The sequence below is a fragment of the Anastrepha obliqua genome, chromosome 5 (assembly GCF_027943255.1).
Source record: "Anastrepha obliqua isolate idAnaObli1 chromosome 5, idAnaObli1_1.0, whole genome shotgun sequence".
Classification (NCBI taxonomy): Eukaryota; Metazoa; Arthropoda; class Insecta; order Diptera; family Tephritidae; genus Anastrepha; species Anastrepha obliqua.
Genome location: NC_072896.1, coordinates 25907268 through 25921565, shown reverse-complemented (window position 1 = coordinate 25921565; position 14298 = coordinate 25907268). Strand labels below are relative to the sequence as shown.

Here is a 14298-nt window from a genome sequence, read left to right as displayed (position 1 = left end):
CATCATCATCATGAGGCAGCGTTACAGCTCGAGCTGAGCTTTAGCTTTATTTACACGATTTTCTTTCAGGCGTCTCGATTTTTGGCTGTTTCCCTCCAGTTGCTTACGAGCATCTCTTTCAGGTCAATAATGACTTGGCCAGTGCACATTTGGGCGTCCTTGAGCGTTTGAAACCAGCGGATTATAAGTGCCTCACCCAAACGGTTACGCTACAAATAAAGCTGTCGTATTTGTCGTATCTGAAAATCTAACTATTATTCAAGAAAAAACTATGCACCCACAACAAGTCACTGTTTGGTTTGACTTTTGGGCAGGGGGAGTCATCGGACCGTACTTCTTTGAAAATGATGCCGGTAATGCGGTTACGATGAACGTTGAACGTTACAAAGTCATGGTAACAAACTTTTTCTATCCTGAAATAAATGAGATGACATGGACTTGGAGGATATGTGGTTTAAGAGTGTGGCACCGTCCTCTATCTATCACATATCGCATGAAACAATGATAGCTTTATTGTGAAGATGATGACCGAATGATGACCGAAATTTTAAGATTTCACAGCATGGAACTTCTTGCTATGGGGATACGTGAAAAGTTTGGGCCATGTTAATAAGCCAGCGCTGAAGAAATCATACGAAATCATATGCGTTATAAATGACGCAAAGCCCAAACTCGATTCCAAAACGCCGTGGAAAACTTTAGCCATAGACTAAGAGGCAATTTAGATGATGACTTTTCCGCTCAAGATGGCATGACTTTTCAGCCTGGGTGTATTTACATTTTCCTATTTTTAGTCAACTGCTCTTTGGGCTCTCGCTCAACAAACGAATGACTAAAGAAAATTGCCCACTTAAACGTCAAAAAACACCGAAGGAAAGCCGCAAACAAAAAGCCATCGTGTAAATGCGAGAAGATTTTCGAAGGCTTCTTTAAAAAAAAAGGGCGTGTAGCGTAGTACACATAACAGAAGTGAAACTTTCAAGGCACACAAAGAAAGAGGGAGAGACCCGAGAGGGAATGAGAGAGAGAGAATATGCACCTAAATAATTCACAACATTTGCAGATAATAAAAATAGACAAAATTTACAAAACACGGAGAAGAGTCGACCGATGTAGGTAAACGTCGGACGCAAACCATGGCAACAACGCGCACTACTCCGAGCAATTATCACCCGCACAAACGCAGCGATTCCAGGACCGCAGCAACGGCACAAAGTACCGCAAGGCAATATTATATTAATAAATCCGACGCTGGAATGGATAGCACTTTATATGTAGTACGCACAAGCACTAGCCAGAAAACGGAAATAAGCGCCAAAAAGTAGGCACCAAACAAAAAACACCAAAACAATTGAGACCAAAAAACGCCCTACTGTTTGTAGGCACCAGGGAAATATAACGCCAAAAAGTAGGCAGCAAAAATATATTTCCTACAAGTTTGCGCCAAAAAGTAGGCAGTGTTATCTAAGACATTTATATGGTATAGCTCTCTCTCTCCTTTTCCTCTACAATACATCTTTTTTCTCTCTCGCGGAACGAAAATGCCCAAAACGTTGCATGGTCTGGAAATTTTGCTCTCAATTCTCGCTCGTCCTTCGACGCCTAAGAAGTTTCCCTGCAAAAATGTGCAAAAAACCTAGGGTGAAAAATCATAACGTAGACAAATATTGTAAAAAAAATTATACTAATGGCCTTAGAATACAAGTGTCAGCAGGATCATTAGATTTGCACTTAAAACAAAATGATTTAACGAGGAGTGACAGACAAACTGCTAGTGTGGACTGCCGACTGCCTCTTCTACCTACCCACCCACCTACCTATTCATAAAAAACCTATCTGTAGTCAGATTGAATCACCCTGTATTACATATAAGTACATGCATGATAAAAATAGCCATTTGTATGCATATATGCAGCTATCGCGTCTACTGTATTCACTTATAACTTTAAGGTGTGCGATAAGATGTAATTTAGCTGACACCATCAGGTAATTCATCACTACTTCAAAAGCCTCTAGAAATAATGCCATTTAGCAAAAACAAGGCGATTTAAAAAAATTAAAAAATTTAATTCACTTGTAAACGTTGCCGTTTTTATCAACTCTTTGTCACTTGCTGTCAATGTTATAATAACTACAACAACAACGAACGGGATGTGTATGGGGAAAAGCCCCTTTGGAAATTCCCCCCGAAATATTAAGTAAATTCATGATATCCACACCTGCTATTAGCGTACAGACAAAATTATATATATAAAATGTCACGTACACATACTCATATACACTATTTATATGTAAACATAAAAATTATATATTTCTGAACAAGCAATTGCAAGAGTGAATAACAGCGAATAGTGAAAACAACTGAATGCCTCCTGTGAAGAAGAATCGTAATATTCTTAAACAAGTTTGTAATTTTTGTTCTAGTTTTAAAAAATACAGCTGTTGAAAATACGATTTCAACAAAATACCTTCAACAAAAATGATTTTTTATCATTTAGACACTTCAATAAACCCAGATATTTGCGCACGGAGAATATACATAACGGGTTGTTCAATAGGTGCGCTTCAACTTTTTTCCGATAGGGAGGGCGAACGACGCAATATTTTTTATTTTTCGCTTGTCATTTGTAAACTTTATTAGTATACATTTTATCATGGAACGCTACACACTTGAGCAACGATTGCAAATCGTGCAAATTTTTTATGAAAATAATCGTTCTGTTGCTGCTACTTTAAGAGCATTACGGCCATTTTACGGTCCATTTAACAAGCCGTCCCGTTTTGGGGTTATGTGAAGTCATTGGTCTACAGTAACAAGCCGGCGACGATTTGTGAGCTCAGAGCCAATATTGAACGCGAAATTGCAGGAATTTCGGCCGATTTATGCAAAAGAGTGGTCGAAAATTGGGTTCAATGATTGGACTTCGTAAAACGTGCACGCGGTGGTCATGCAAAAGAAATCGAATTTCATACTTAAATGTATATGTTCAAACTCGATAATAAAAAAAAAATTAGTTAAAAAAGTCAAACCGTTTGTGTTTTATTCAAAAAAGTTCAAAAGTTGAAGCTCTCTTACTGAAAAACCCTATACATACATAACATAACAGTTTAAAGGAAACCGGGATTAGTACAAATAACAACTACTAGGTTGATATTAATATTCCTGGCCTTGAGCACTTTTTTTGTTGTCAGGTGGTTACCAGTTGGCTGAGTCGTGCACACTGTTCTCGATGCCAGCGGACAATCAGGTGCCTAACGTTAGCTTCGGTAGGAAGTATCATGTTTGGATCCCAGCTAGAGATCAATGGTTAAGTCCAGAGAACCTATTAACACTTTCTAACTGCTGCTGCAGCTGATCTGGATGGTACTTAGACGAAGATATTAAGTAATCCTACGCTACAGGATGGCTATGGTATTCTTAACGGAAGTCTATACCATCTTGAATATACCTACTGGATAATTGAGAAAAAGTGGCGGGGTAATAGTACTAGAATTTATAGTGATAGTCAAGCTACACTAAAAGCCCTTTCTATTCGAAATTAGTCGATGAATATAAGAAAAAAATTAATAGTGCTGCAAAACACAACAAAGTTTGTCTTATTTGGTTGCCTGCATACTGTGGTTTTACAGTGAATGAGTTGGCTTATAAACTGGCTAATGGAGGTTCTGCAAGCATACTACTAGGCCCTGAACCCTTTCTAGGTGTCAATTCTGCAGCGATTCAACCAAGTATTGACGACTTCATGAGTTTTACCCACGTTGGAAGACGTTGGTGTGAGTTGGGCTCCTGCAGAGTAGCGAAGTGCTTTGTGAAAGAACCAAACAGGAAATTAGCGACCTTTTTTCTAAAACTTAGTAAGGAGGAACTGATAGTACTGGCGGATGTAACACCTGTTCATCATATGGCTACCACCATGGTAATCAACCAACCAACCAAATATGTTTATCGTGTCGTGAGATTGAGGACACTGCAGAGCATTTCTGTAGCTGTCCAGCGATTTCTAGAATCAGACTTAGGCGGTTGGGATGCGATGTATTGAATATGGATAAAGTTCATATTCTTCCTCTTCCGGATCTCTTAAGATTCATTAATTAAACCAAAAGATTCGCGGATAAGTGACCTCAAAGCACTTTTTCCGTCTCACCATCCATACTGCATCTGTCCGGTCTCTCTATTCTAGTGTAATCTATCTGGGTGTAGTACAATGGTCTTCCTGACTGAGTGCTTGGATTTGTCCAATCCCACACAAATCTAATCTCATCAGGTGGCATCTGTGATCTTCATTGCAAAGTTTGACATATTTTCCGTCCTGATGTTGTCCCATAAACGGATGGACCTACAGTTTTACTTGTATGTCAACCTTGACTCAGAGGCGATAAAGTTACTACCGAGGGGCGCCCTCTATTTGAAAAGACCTTTTCTATCATTTGATATTTCAGGCCCATAGTGGATTTTGAGTTCAAGACAACCGAATGGGAGTCTCGCACAAATTCACTCGTCGGGGAGTATTTAACGGTACTTCTGTATTTATACACCATTTTTAAAAAGAAACCCGCCGAAAGCCCTGTTGACAGAGATGGGCCTATTGACAAAGAATGTTCACTTAGTTGTCAGAGAATTTTTCACCCATACTCCCTTAGAGACAAAGTGCACGAGGTCTAGAACATGGAGACAGAGCCTGTTAAATCTTTCGACGGATTACTCGAATTTTAACGAAAGTGTTAGTGAGGAAATATTTTTCGTGCAGCTCCCTGTGAAGCTCAAATTCAAGCTACCAGACCAATGCAATTGAATGGTTGTTTACTTGAGTAACTAACTAGTAACTAGTCATGGAGATAAACATTTACACTGACAGCCAAATAGTATGCTCGAAATTAGTAGGAGAATGCCGGACTCCACTTTTGACTACGAATATTTCGATATTAAGCTTATTTGGGTTTCTAGTCACAGTGACATTTCGAGAACTGCTCCGTTAGGTATCCACGCGGTAAGACATCGAGTCCTTTTTACTGCAGCTACTCAGAGGAAGAGGTGGAATAATCTCAGCACCTTTTCTTTAGCTGTCCTACTCACGCCGTATTGAGATTCAACTTGGCTCTCACTTTTTTAACTGGAGTTGCGTTTATAGCAGGTTTAGATATCACCTACCTGATGAATTTTATCAGTGTATGAAGCGGTTAATACAACCCTAAGTAGTAATCGTTGGGTCTTCTTGTATATAACCTCCAAAGATAATTCACTCTCTTCCTTACTCTCACAATAGTATCACAAGGGACGTAATTTTGTACATTCGTCCAAGTGGGCCCTCGTATGGGTAACTTAATCTAACTGGAAGGAGGTTTATTGTCGCATATATTGCTTTCGATGGCGTGGTTGACATCGCACCGACAATGAGAACAGATGCGCGCCTATGAAGAGTCCAGCCGTTGGCCTACCCTTTATATTTCAAAATAGTAAAAAAAAAATGTGCTTAGTTGTTCTTTCCAATATTTAGAAGGTTATTTAAAGTTACATTACTGCGCTAATCCAAAACTGCATTCAACTTTTAGTAATTCGCCGTTTACTTTTAAGCATTTAATTAGTTGGTAAGCTGTTTCCGCAGCCTTAGTAAGATATTTCCGCAGTCTTAGAATTTATTTTCAAGCACGCCATGTAAGTTAGTATTATTATGAGTAAAACATACATACAGGTCAAGCTGAGATGTAAAAAACGCATTGAAAATTACGACCGGCTTTGAAAAGCGAATTTCCGCTGAAAATTATGAGTGACCTCCAGCGTACGAGCACACTAAGTTTTAGATAGCTTTCATTTATAAATATACGAGTACACAAGTCAAAATTCTCAAAAACAGCAGTAGCATCGAGACTAACTTAGTTATACCCCTCCTGCACTCCCTCCTTGTCAAAGAGGGCGCGTAGCACTTCAAAGTCCATACTCGTGAAATGGCCGATACAAATTTTAATTTGGCAATTATTGGAATATATTACACACACATACATATTACAATATATGTAATATAAATAATTACAAAACAATTTTCGACTTGAAGCCTACAAGGCCCCCGTTGCTTACAATCTCGTTATGTCGTTGCTTAACGAAAGAAAAAAATAAGCACTCCCGGCTATCAGTCCTTAATGTTTCTAGATTATTTTATTTAAAAGACTATAACTCAATTTCCCACTGAAGATAAGTTATTTGTTGTTTTTATAATTGGTTGTGTATGTCCACATTTACTCGTGTGCAGTAAAACAACTCTTCGAGTGCTAGCTCGATTTTCGAGTGGCTCAAAACTGATAAGCATCACGTCACATTGACTGTAGTTGGACATGTGTCAACACTAATAAATCAGTAAAACAAAACAACTACAGAGTTGTAAAAAATCATTTTTTAATGGTGATTAGTTGATAAATAAATGAAATTTGCAAACTCGGAGGTGCATAAAAGAAACCCAAGAGGAAAATGCTTTCTGTACTTCTGTACTTAGTTACAAGTTAGCTAAAACTACTTTCCTTTATACTTTCTTTTACCTCCTTTCCTTTCTTCATATACCCAAGACATAAAAGGTCGGCTGGCAAATAGTTTTCTTATGGAGAGATTTTTCTTGGCTTAATGGTACTCGCTGATTTGTTATTGTCTTTCAAAGAGCAACTAAAATTAATAGGACTATGGATAAGTTCGTGCGGTTTTTTTTCGAAATTTGAAACTTTATTGACGTAAAATGGTTACAAATTTAATATTCAAAGTATTGTCCATCGCTTGCTACTACTTTTTCCCATCTTTCTGGCAATTCACGGATTCCCTTTGTGAAAAATTCGGTCGGTTTTGCCGCAATCCACGAATCGATCCATTTTTTGACTTCATCGTAATTACGGAAGTGCTGGTCAGCCAGGCCATGTTGCATCGATCGGAAGAGATAGTAATCGGATGGCGCAAGGTCTGGACTATACGGCGGGTGGGGTAGGACATCCCATTTGAGCGTTTCTAAGTATGTTTTGACCACTTGTGCAACATGTGGCCGAGCATTGTCATGTTGCAAAATAACTTTGTCGTGTCTATCGGCGTATTGCGGCCGTTTTTCTCGCAGTGCTCGGCTCAAACGCATCAATTGTCGTCGGTAGACATCCCCCGTAATCGTTTCATTCGGTTTCAGTAGCTCATAATACACAACACCCAGCTGGTCCCACCAGATACACAGCATAACCTTCAGGCCATGAATATTCTGCGCCGACGTCGATGTTGAAGCATGGCCAGGGTATCCATACGTTGCCCGACGTTTTGGATTGTCGTAATGGACCCACTTTTCATCGCCAGTCACAATTCGATGCAAAAAACCCTTTCTTTTGTGCCGTTGAAGCAGTTGTTCGCATGCCATAAAACGGCGTTCAACGTCTCTTGGCTTCAATTCATACGGCACCCAATGGCCTACCTTTCGGATCATTCCCATGGCTTTTAAACGTTTGGAAATGGTTGATTGATCAACTCCCAAAGTTTTTGCAACCTCTTCTTGCGTTTGAGCCGGATCTTGATCGAGCAATTCCTCCAATTCGGTATCCATGAACTTTGGCGGCGCACCCTCGCGTTCTTCGTCTTCCAAGCCAAAATCATCACTTTTAAAGCGTGCAAACCACTGCTGGCACGTTCGCTCAGCTAGAGCATGCTCACCATAAACTTCCACCAAGATACGATGACTTTCGGCTGCTTTTTTCTTCATATTAAAATAATGAAGAAGAATTCCCCGCAAAAACACATTATTTGGCACGAAATTCGACATTTTCAAGTGTGGTAAAAATATTGTTGTTTACGCTTCAAATAAAAAACTTATACTGACGTTTGTGCCTTACGACAGTAGCTCTCCAATGAATGTTTGGAAATGTGGATCGATGGAATAATAATCAAGTTACGCCATCTGTTGTAAAACCGCAAGGAACTTATTCATAGTCCTATTAGTAAAAGACTTTTTCTATCATTGGGATACTTCATATTTCAGGAGGTTTTAAACTCACTTCCTTCGCACGGGCAACTGGCATACCAGTACATTCGACTATGACGGAATTCATCAGGAAGTTTTTTTTTACTTGGTGAACAACGGACGTACAGTCATCATTACCTCGTTCCTAAGCTTCGAAAGATTTTCTGGAGCTACCACAGCGTTCGGCAAATGCAGTGCTTTCAAAACACCGGTCATATGCGTAAAACCACCCATAGTAGGAGGGTAGATAATATGGTTGATAGTACCAGACTGGCACTCCCCAAGTAGCACTAAAGCGCCGTTTTGATGCCATTAAGAGACCAGAGCTGTTGATGTAATGGAAAAGGTTGATGGCATTTAGGTTGGAGCACAGCCCCAAGCTGCCAAAGAAAGGAAAGGAAAATCGTCTGGCTGCCAAGCCCGCACATTTTTAGAGAAAATGCTCAATAGTCTCCTTCTCTGAAAGGTCTCCACAGCTTCTGCAATGGGGATTAATTTGCAAACCCAGCTTTTCTGCGTGAGTGCCGATCGTCGAATGACCGGTAAGCACAGCTACAAGTTCGGAAATTGAATGGCGTAGAGTCCCTAGAAGTATCTGCGACCTGCGTCTATTGGACTGGGGCCATAGGATTTTCGAAATACCACACAAAGAAATAGAGCTCCATCTGTTCTATGCTTTGCTGAGAAATAATTTTCCCTTTAACTACAGTCAGGGGGATGCCGATGACCGGGTGGGATACCTCTGAAATCAATTTAGTCGATATCTTCCTGGCAAGCTCAGCAGCAGTTTCATTATCCCTCTGTGTTCTTATATGCTGGAACCCAGATGAGTGAAATGTTGCCTAAACATATCTACCTACCTGAGTAACACTGGTCGCATGGGAATACATTTTCAATGGCAAAAATAAATATAAAGTATAAAATTGTCATACACCTGTTGCTATCTCATAAGGAAATAGTCGGCGTGCGTGTGAACCTCGGCGTGGCGGTGTTACCCTAAGACTTCTCTTCAGAAATTAAGCACTCATCGGTCCCAACAAATGGTAATTAAATGGATTGTAGAAGCTGGTTACTAAAGGACGATTGCCACTGAAAAGCTTTTACTATCATTTCAATGGTGTGAGTAATACTGACTCATTCTTACCTTGATATTCGATTGGTCAGGAGGAATTCCCCTTAACATGAATAGTGAACATTTGTGTTCAATATATTATGTTATGACTATAGTGAAAAGAATTCACAGGTGTGGCCAACATCAAATCGTTAATCGGCTTTCAGCGCATTTTAAGGAATCAGCTGATTGGCTAACGTAACCGGGGTCATGACAAGGGTTTGTTTACGAAACAACTAAGTTTGTGATATATGAAAGAAATCAACACAGTCTTCGCTAAAAATGCTTCGTTATCGTCCGACGAAGGGCTTAATACGATTGATTGGGCAAGTGTGTGATTACGACTGATTGCACGGTGACGTGGCAGCCGAAGTTGCTCGCACAATTTCAATTTTCAACATAGCTGCAGGCCAAACTTGGTAATCTCTACCATCCTTGGGTAGAGTGGCAGCCGAAGTTACTCTCACAATTTTGCTTTGGATGGCTAAACCTGGTAATATATGTATGTATTATTATGACCACTCACTCACGCATTCCTTTTTAAACTCACGGAGTGTAAAAAAAAATTGCATTTCTGAATGACACCATCGCATATGATTCACTGTTTTCAATTCCAATAAAATTTAAAGACACAACTTCTTTTTTTATGGTATAATGTCGAATTTAAATGCTAATGGATTAGTCTTCAAAGTCTTCAAAGAACTATGGTTAGCATTCTGAATAATCACAACTTGTTCCGCCTATTTCTGTAGGAGTTCTAGAAATAAGGAAGAGGTGTAATCTATTTGGCACACCCCATAAGAATGCCCTCAAATAACGCGCTTCAGATAACTGGGGAATGAATTTTTCGATGTTCTGCACATTTTAATTGCACTTTGGTGGAAGAGACTGATTGACTTCATCAAAACATCGCGTAGTTTTAAAGATATGTGGAGATGGGACTAGAGATACGTATCTCTTCTGGACACCACAATGAGTTTCTGTAGTTTCGTGGCGAATTTCGCTCGTTAGCAATGCAGTGGGGAGGTAAGAAAAATTGCATTGCACTTATTGCATTACTTTAGTAAGATAAAAGTGCAAGTGAGATTTACGAAAAAATTTGCTGAAAAAATTTTATATTTCGAGAATGTTTGCTTACCGCACGATCAATCGTTTTTCCCAAAAGGCTTCAGTGACAGGCAGAAAAGAAAGTGGTCATCTTCCTCGGTTCGAACCAGTGCAGTCATAAAAACCATTTAAGAAAGAATTCACAGAAATACCCTACAAAGTAGAAAATCATGTCCTGGGAAATTAATGTATCGATCAGATCCATGTCAAGACTAATTAGAGATTATCTCCACAGGAAAGCCTTCCGTCGCTCAACTGGTCGTCTTTTAACAAGGCGCTTGAAGAGAATTTGACGCGACAGATGCAAGCAGTTTTTTCGGCCAGAAAAAGTATGCTTCTCGCAGATGAGAAAATCTCCACTGTTGCAGAAGTTTTTAATAATTAAAACAAACAAAATCTATGCTAAAACTTCTAAAGACGCAAAAAATGTTGTTCCAAGGGTTCAGCGTGGCCACCATCCAGCCACTGTATTCAATGGAAAGCGTTGGATCTTCTAGCAAGATTTCAATCCAGTCCATAAGGCAAAAACCAATAAGCAGTGGCTAAAGCAAAAATCCAGGGTTCATAGCCGCTGAAGATTGGCCGTCTGAGAGTTCAGATCTGAATCCATTGTACTACAGTTTGCGCTCAGAATTGGAGAATACGGCCTGTCGAAGACCTCACAAAAATTTGGAGAGTTTCAAAGCATATTTGGATCGAGCAGCGACGTCAATATCCATGGAAAGAGTGCGTGCTGCAATAGCTGAATGTCCTAATCGTTTGAAGGCTTGTGTAAAAGCACATGGTAACCATTTCGAATGAAAATTTAAATTTTTTATTTTAATATTAAATAAAACTAACTTAAAAACAAGTAATTACAATTTCAAAAAGTATTATAATTTCATATAATAACAGACCTAACTTGTAACAGAACTTATGGCAGAACTAAGTATAGTATCACAGGCAAAATCGGTTTGAAATAGGATCCTCCTTAAAATTACCTTCGTGTTCCTCTCTAAACACATATATGTACAACCACGGTTAAAATAATAGATGCACGATATTTTGACAAATTTGTACTACTTTTTTCTTTAATTTTAATTTCCATTAATTTTGTATTGGGTGTTTTTTAAGAGCTTGAAAACTTAAAATTATTCCACACTAAACTCGAATATTGTTTTTATAATCTGGTAGATAATTTCATGGCAGTTTTTTTAATTTTATTTTCTTTATTATGATATCCGGCATATGACCGCCGCAGCTATTAGTTACATTCGATTAGTTCAATTTTTGACTACTTTTTTTCTGAAAATTGCAACAAGTCGGCTGTTAAGCGCACTGTATGGCAAATTGCACTGTCTTGTTGGAACCAAATGTCGTCGATGTTTAGCTGATTAATTTTTGAAAATAAAAATTCAGTCAGCATAGCTCTATAGCGCTTGCCTTTCACCGTAACGGCAGCTTCTTCCCCATTTCGAAAGAAATAAGGGCCGATGATGCCGCCAGCGTGTAAACCGCACTTAAGGCGGAACACCACTGTGAACGCGTGAAAATTAAGTGATTTTCATGAACTTTTTTTTATAAGTAGGGATGATTATTTGAGGATCGGACAAATTGTAATTTATTTAACATATCGCACCCTAAATACAAAAGGGTCACAACTCAAAATTTTCCACACTCGAGCTTGACTTGTTTACAGTAGCACAGAAAACAAACTATGTGACATATCACGCTGAAATTTGTCATGTAAGCTTATAACAGTGCTACCAAAAAAACAAAAAATTTATTTTTGCCATATGTCATCCGCGGACCGTTTTATTGATAACGTCTCGTTCATATTTGAGCAGAAGACACATTTTGAGTTGTGACCCTTTTGTATTTAGGATATCGCACCCTCAATTCAACTGTACTGACACAAATTTTTATTAAAAAATATTAAAAATTACAATTGTAATTAATATTAATGCGATGACATCATAAACAACTGATGCACCCTAGCAGCCACGATACAGCGGCGAAAAATCATCTGAAGGCAAAAAACCAAAAAAAATCTTAATCTATACATCAAAGGCTATCGTAGTACGTGGCGGCTTTTTTTATTTTATTTTTTTTTTTTTTTTTTTTTTTTGAGAAAATGGTGCAGGTTTGAAAAATGAGTTTGTGTTTTTCCCCCTTTTTTTTTGTTTTCGAAAGGCTTGAAAAAATATAAATTTTTGGAATTTTTAAAAACGGCTATGTACGACGACTGTAGCCAATACATGTACAAAAGTTAAAAAAAAAAATTAAAATCGGTTCGTAAGTCTTCGAGAAATCGTTGTAACTCAGTACTTGCACCTTATTGTATTGGGTATAACTTCATCAATTTTCAAGATTTGAAGTTAACATTTTTTACATATTTTTGAATATATCTACTTTAAGAAAATGCCAAAAAAAAAATCGATTATTTTTTTAAAACACAGTGGTGTTCCCCCTTAACATGGACAAAGTGCTCCATGAGCTTCACGAACAGCTTTAATATTTCATTTGTCAAAGGAACTGCACAGAAATGTCAACACAATTTGCCATCCTCAGCTGTCAAACTATAGTTTCTTCTTCTTCTCATGCAGCTAAATAAAAATAGAATTCATTTTACAATAAATAACATATAAATAAAAATTTGAAACTTTGTAAAAGATTTATAAATATAGATAAATTTCCATCAAGCATTCAAACTCTTCAATCGGAATTTCTAAGCACAAATTGTGTACGCACTTTTATAGACCATTAAATTTTAGTACTTCATAAGGCTGAAGTGGCTCAAAATTCCCATTGATTTGTGATATTTTCCCCCTGTCGGAGTTGCGCATTTTCGCCATATAACGAACGCACCATATTTTTTTTATATGGCAAGTAAAATAGTTAGTTGCACAGATCATGAATTATCTGTGTATTGGCGGCAAACCTGCAACTAACTGCATACATACACACATACACATATGTTAGCAGCGTAATAACACTAACAATAAAAAGAGCAGCGGCAGCAACTCTATGCAGGAGCGGCGTAAAAGTAAGCAGCAGCAGCAGCAGCAACTTGTAGAATGTGGTCGTTCAGCAAATCGTTAGAGTGTTTTGAACGCGTAATGATTACAGGGTCAGCCACGCAACGCCAAAAAGGCAATGATGAAAATAAATCAAAAAAAAAAAAAAACAGAATAACATAAACAAAAACACTAGCGACACTGACACTGACAACACGCATTTTCAAGTCACTTTTACTGCTTGTTGTTAGTGTTTTTTTTTTTTCTATTTTAACGCTGTCGCCGTCGGCAACTTTCAAATTCGGTTTTGGTGGCAGCTTAAAATGGGAGAGGGCGCGCCGCGTCGCCACTTTAATTAATGCACATTTTTAACGAGCAAAATGCTACTTTTTTTTCGTAATTTTTTTATCACATTTCATTTTCGTTAATTTTATGTAAGCGTTAAAATTGCAGCACACACGCACACACACACGAAATGCAAATATTTTTTGCTGCGCAGGCGCGCGGTTTCACTGTGGCTACGATTTTTATTTAATTTTTTTATTTTTTGGATTTTTTTTAAATTTTTTTTTTTTTTGCGTTTCTTTACGGTTCAACTGTCAGCTACACAACACAATTCGGATTGACAATAGCCCAAGGGGCGGCAGCAGTCAACAACGTAGATGCATACATACATACACACATGCACATGTAAATATGTACACACACACACATATTGCATTGGCTAAATAAAAACAGACTTGCTGACACTGCAACGGCCGCAATGCGGCAAACGCATGCAGGCCAGACGTTCACCGCATGAGCGTTGTTGTTTTTGCCGTCGTTGCAATTGTTGCTAGCATTCCTGGGATTGCTTAATTTCTTCTCTGTTTTTTGTTTTTGCTTTTGTTGATATCCAAGTATTTTTGGCTATCGCCTGTAGCTCACAGCTAACAGTTCACAGCTTTTCGAGTTGCGCGAGAGTGGGGGCAGCCACTTGAAATTTCGGTTCGTTCACTGTGTGTAAGCACACAGTTTTCCCTTCGATTTGCCATTTCGCAATTTTTCCTGCCCATATGAATAGATACATATGTACGTATGTTGCAAATTGTATGTACTCGTACACACATAAATA

At 38.4% G+C, this 14298-nt stretch overlaps 2 protein-coding genes across 6 annotated transcripts in view; one reads left to right on the top strand and one right to left on the bottom strand.

Moving 5' to 3' along the window:
• The window catches only part of LOC129248670 (E3 SUMO-protein ligase ZBED1-like), a 49921-nt gene extending 36652 nt beyond the window's left edge, over window positions 1-13269 (top strand). The window contains exon 5 of the mRNA XM_054888301.1: window positions 13150-13269. Coding sequence (XP_054744276.1) covers window positions 13150-13269 — 120 coding nt within the window. The remainder of the gene's footprint in view (window positions 1-13149) is intronic.
• Window positions 1-14298, bottom strand: part of LOC129247207 (uncharacterized) — a 118526-nt gene that overhangs the window by 98756 nt on the left and 5472 nt on the right. The window lies entirely within an intron of this gene.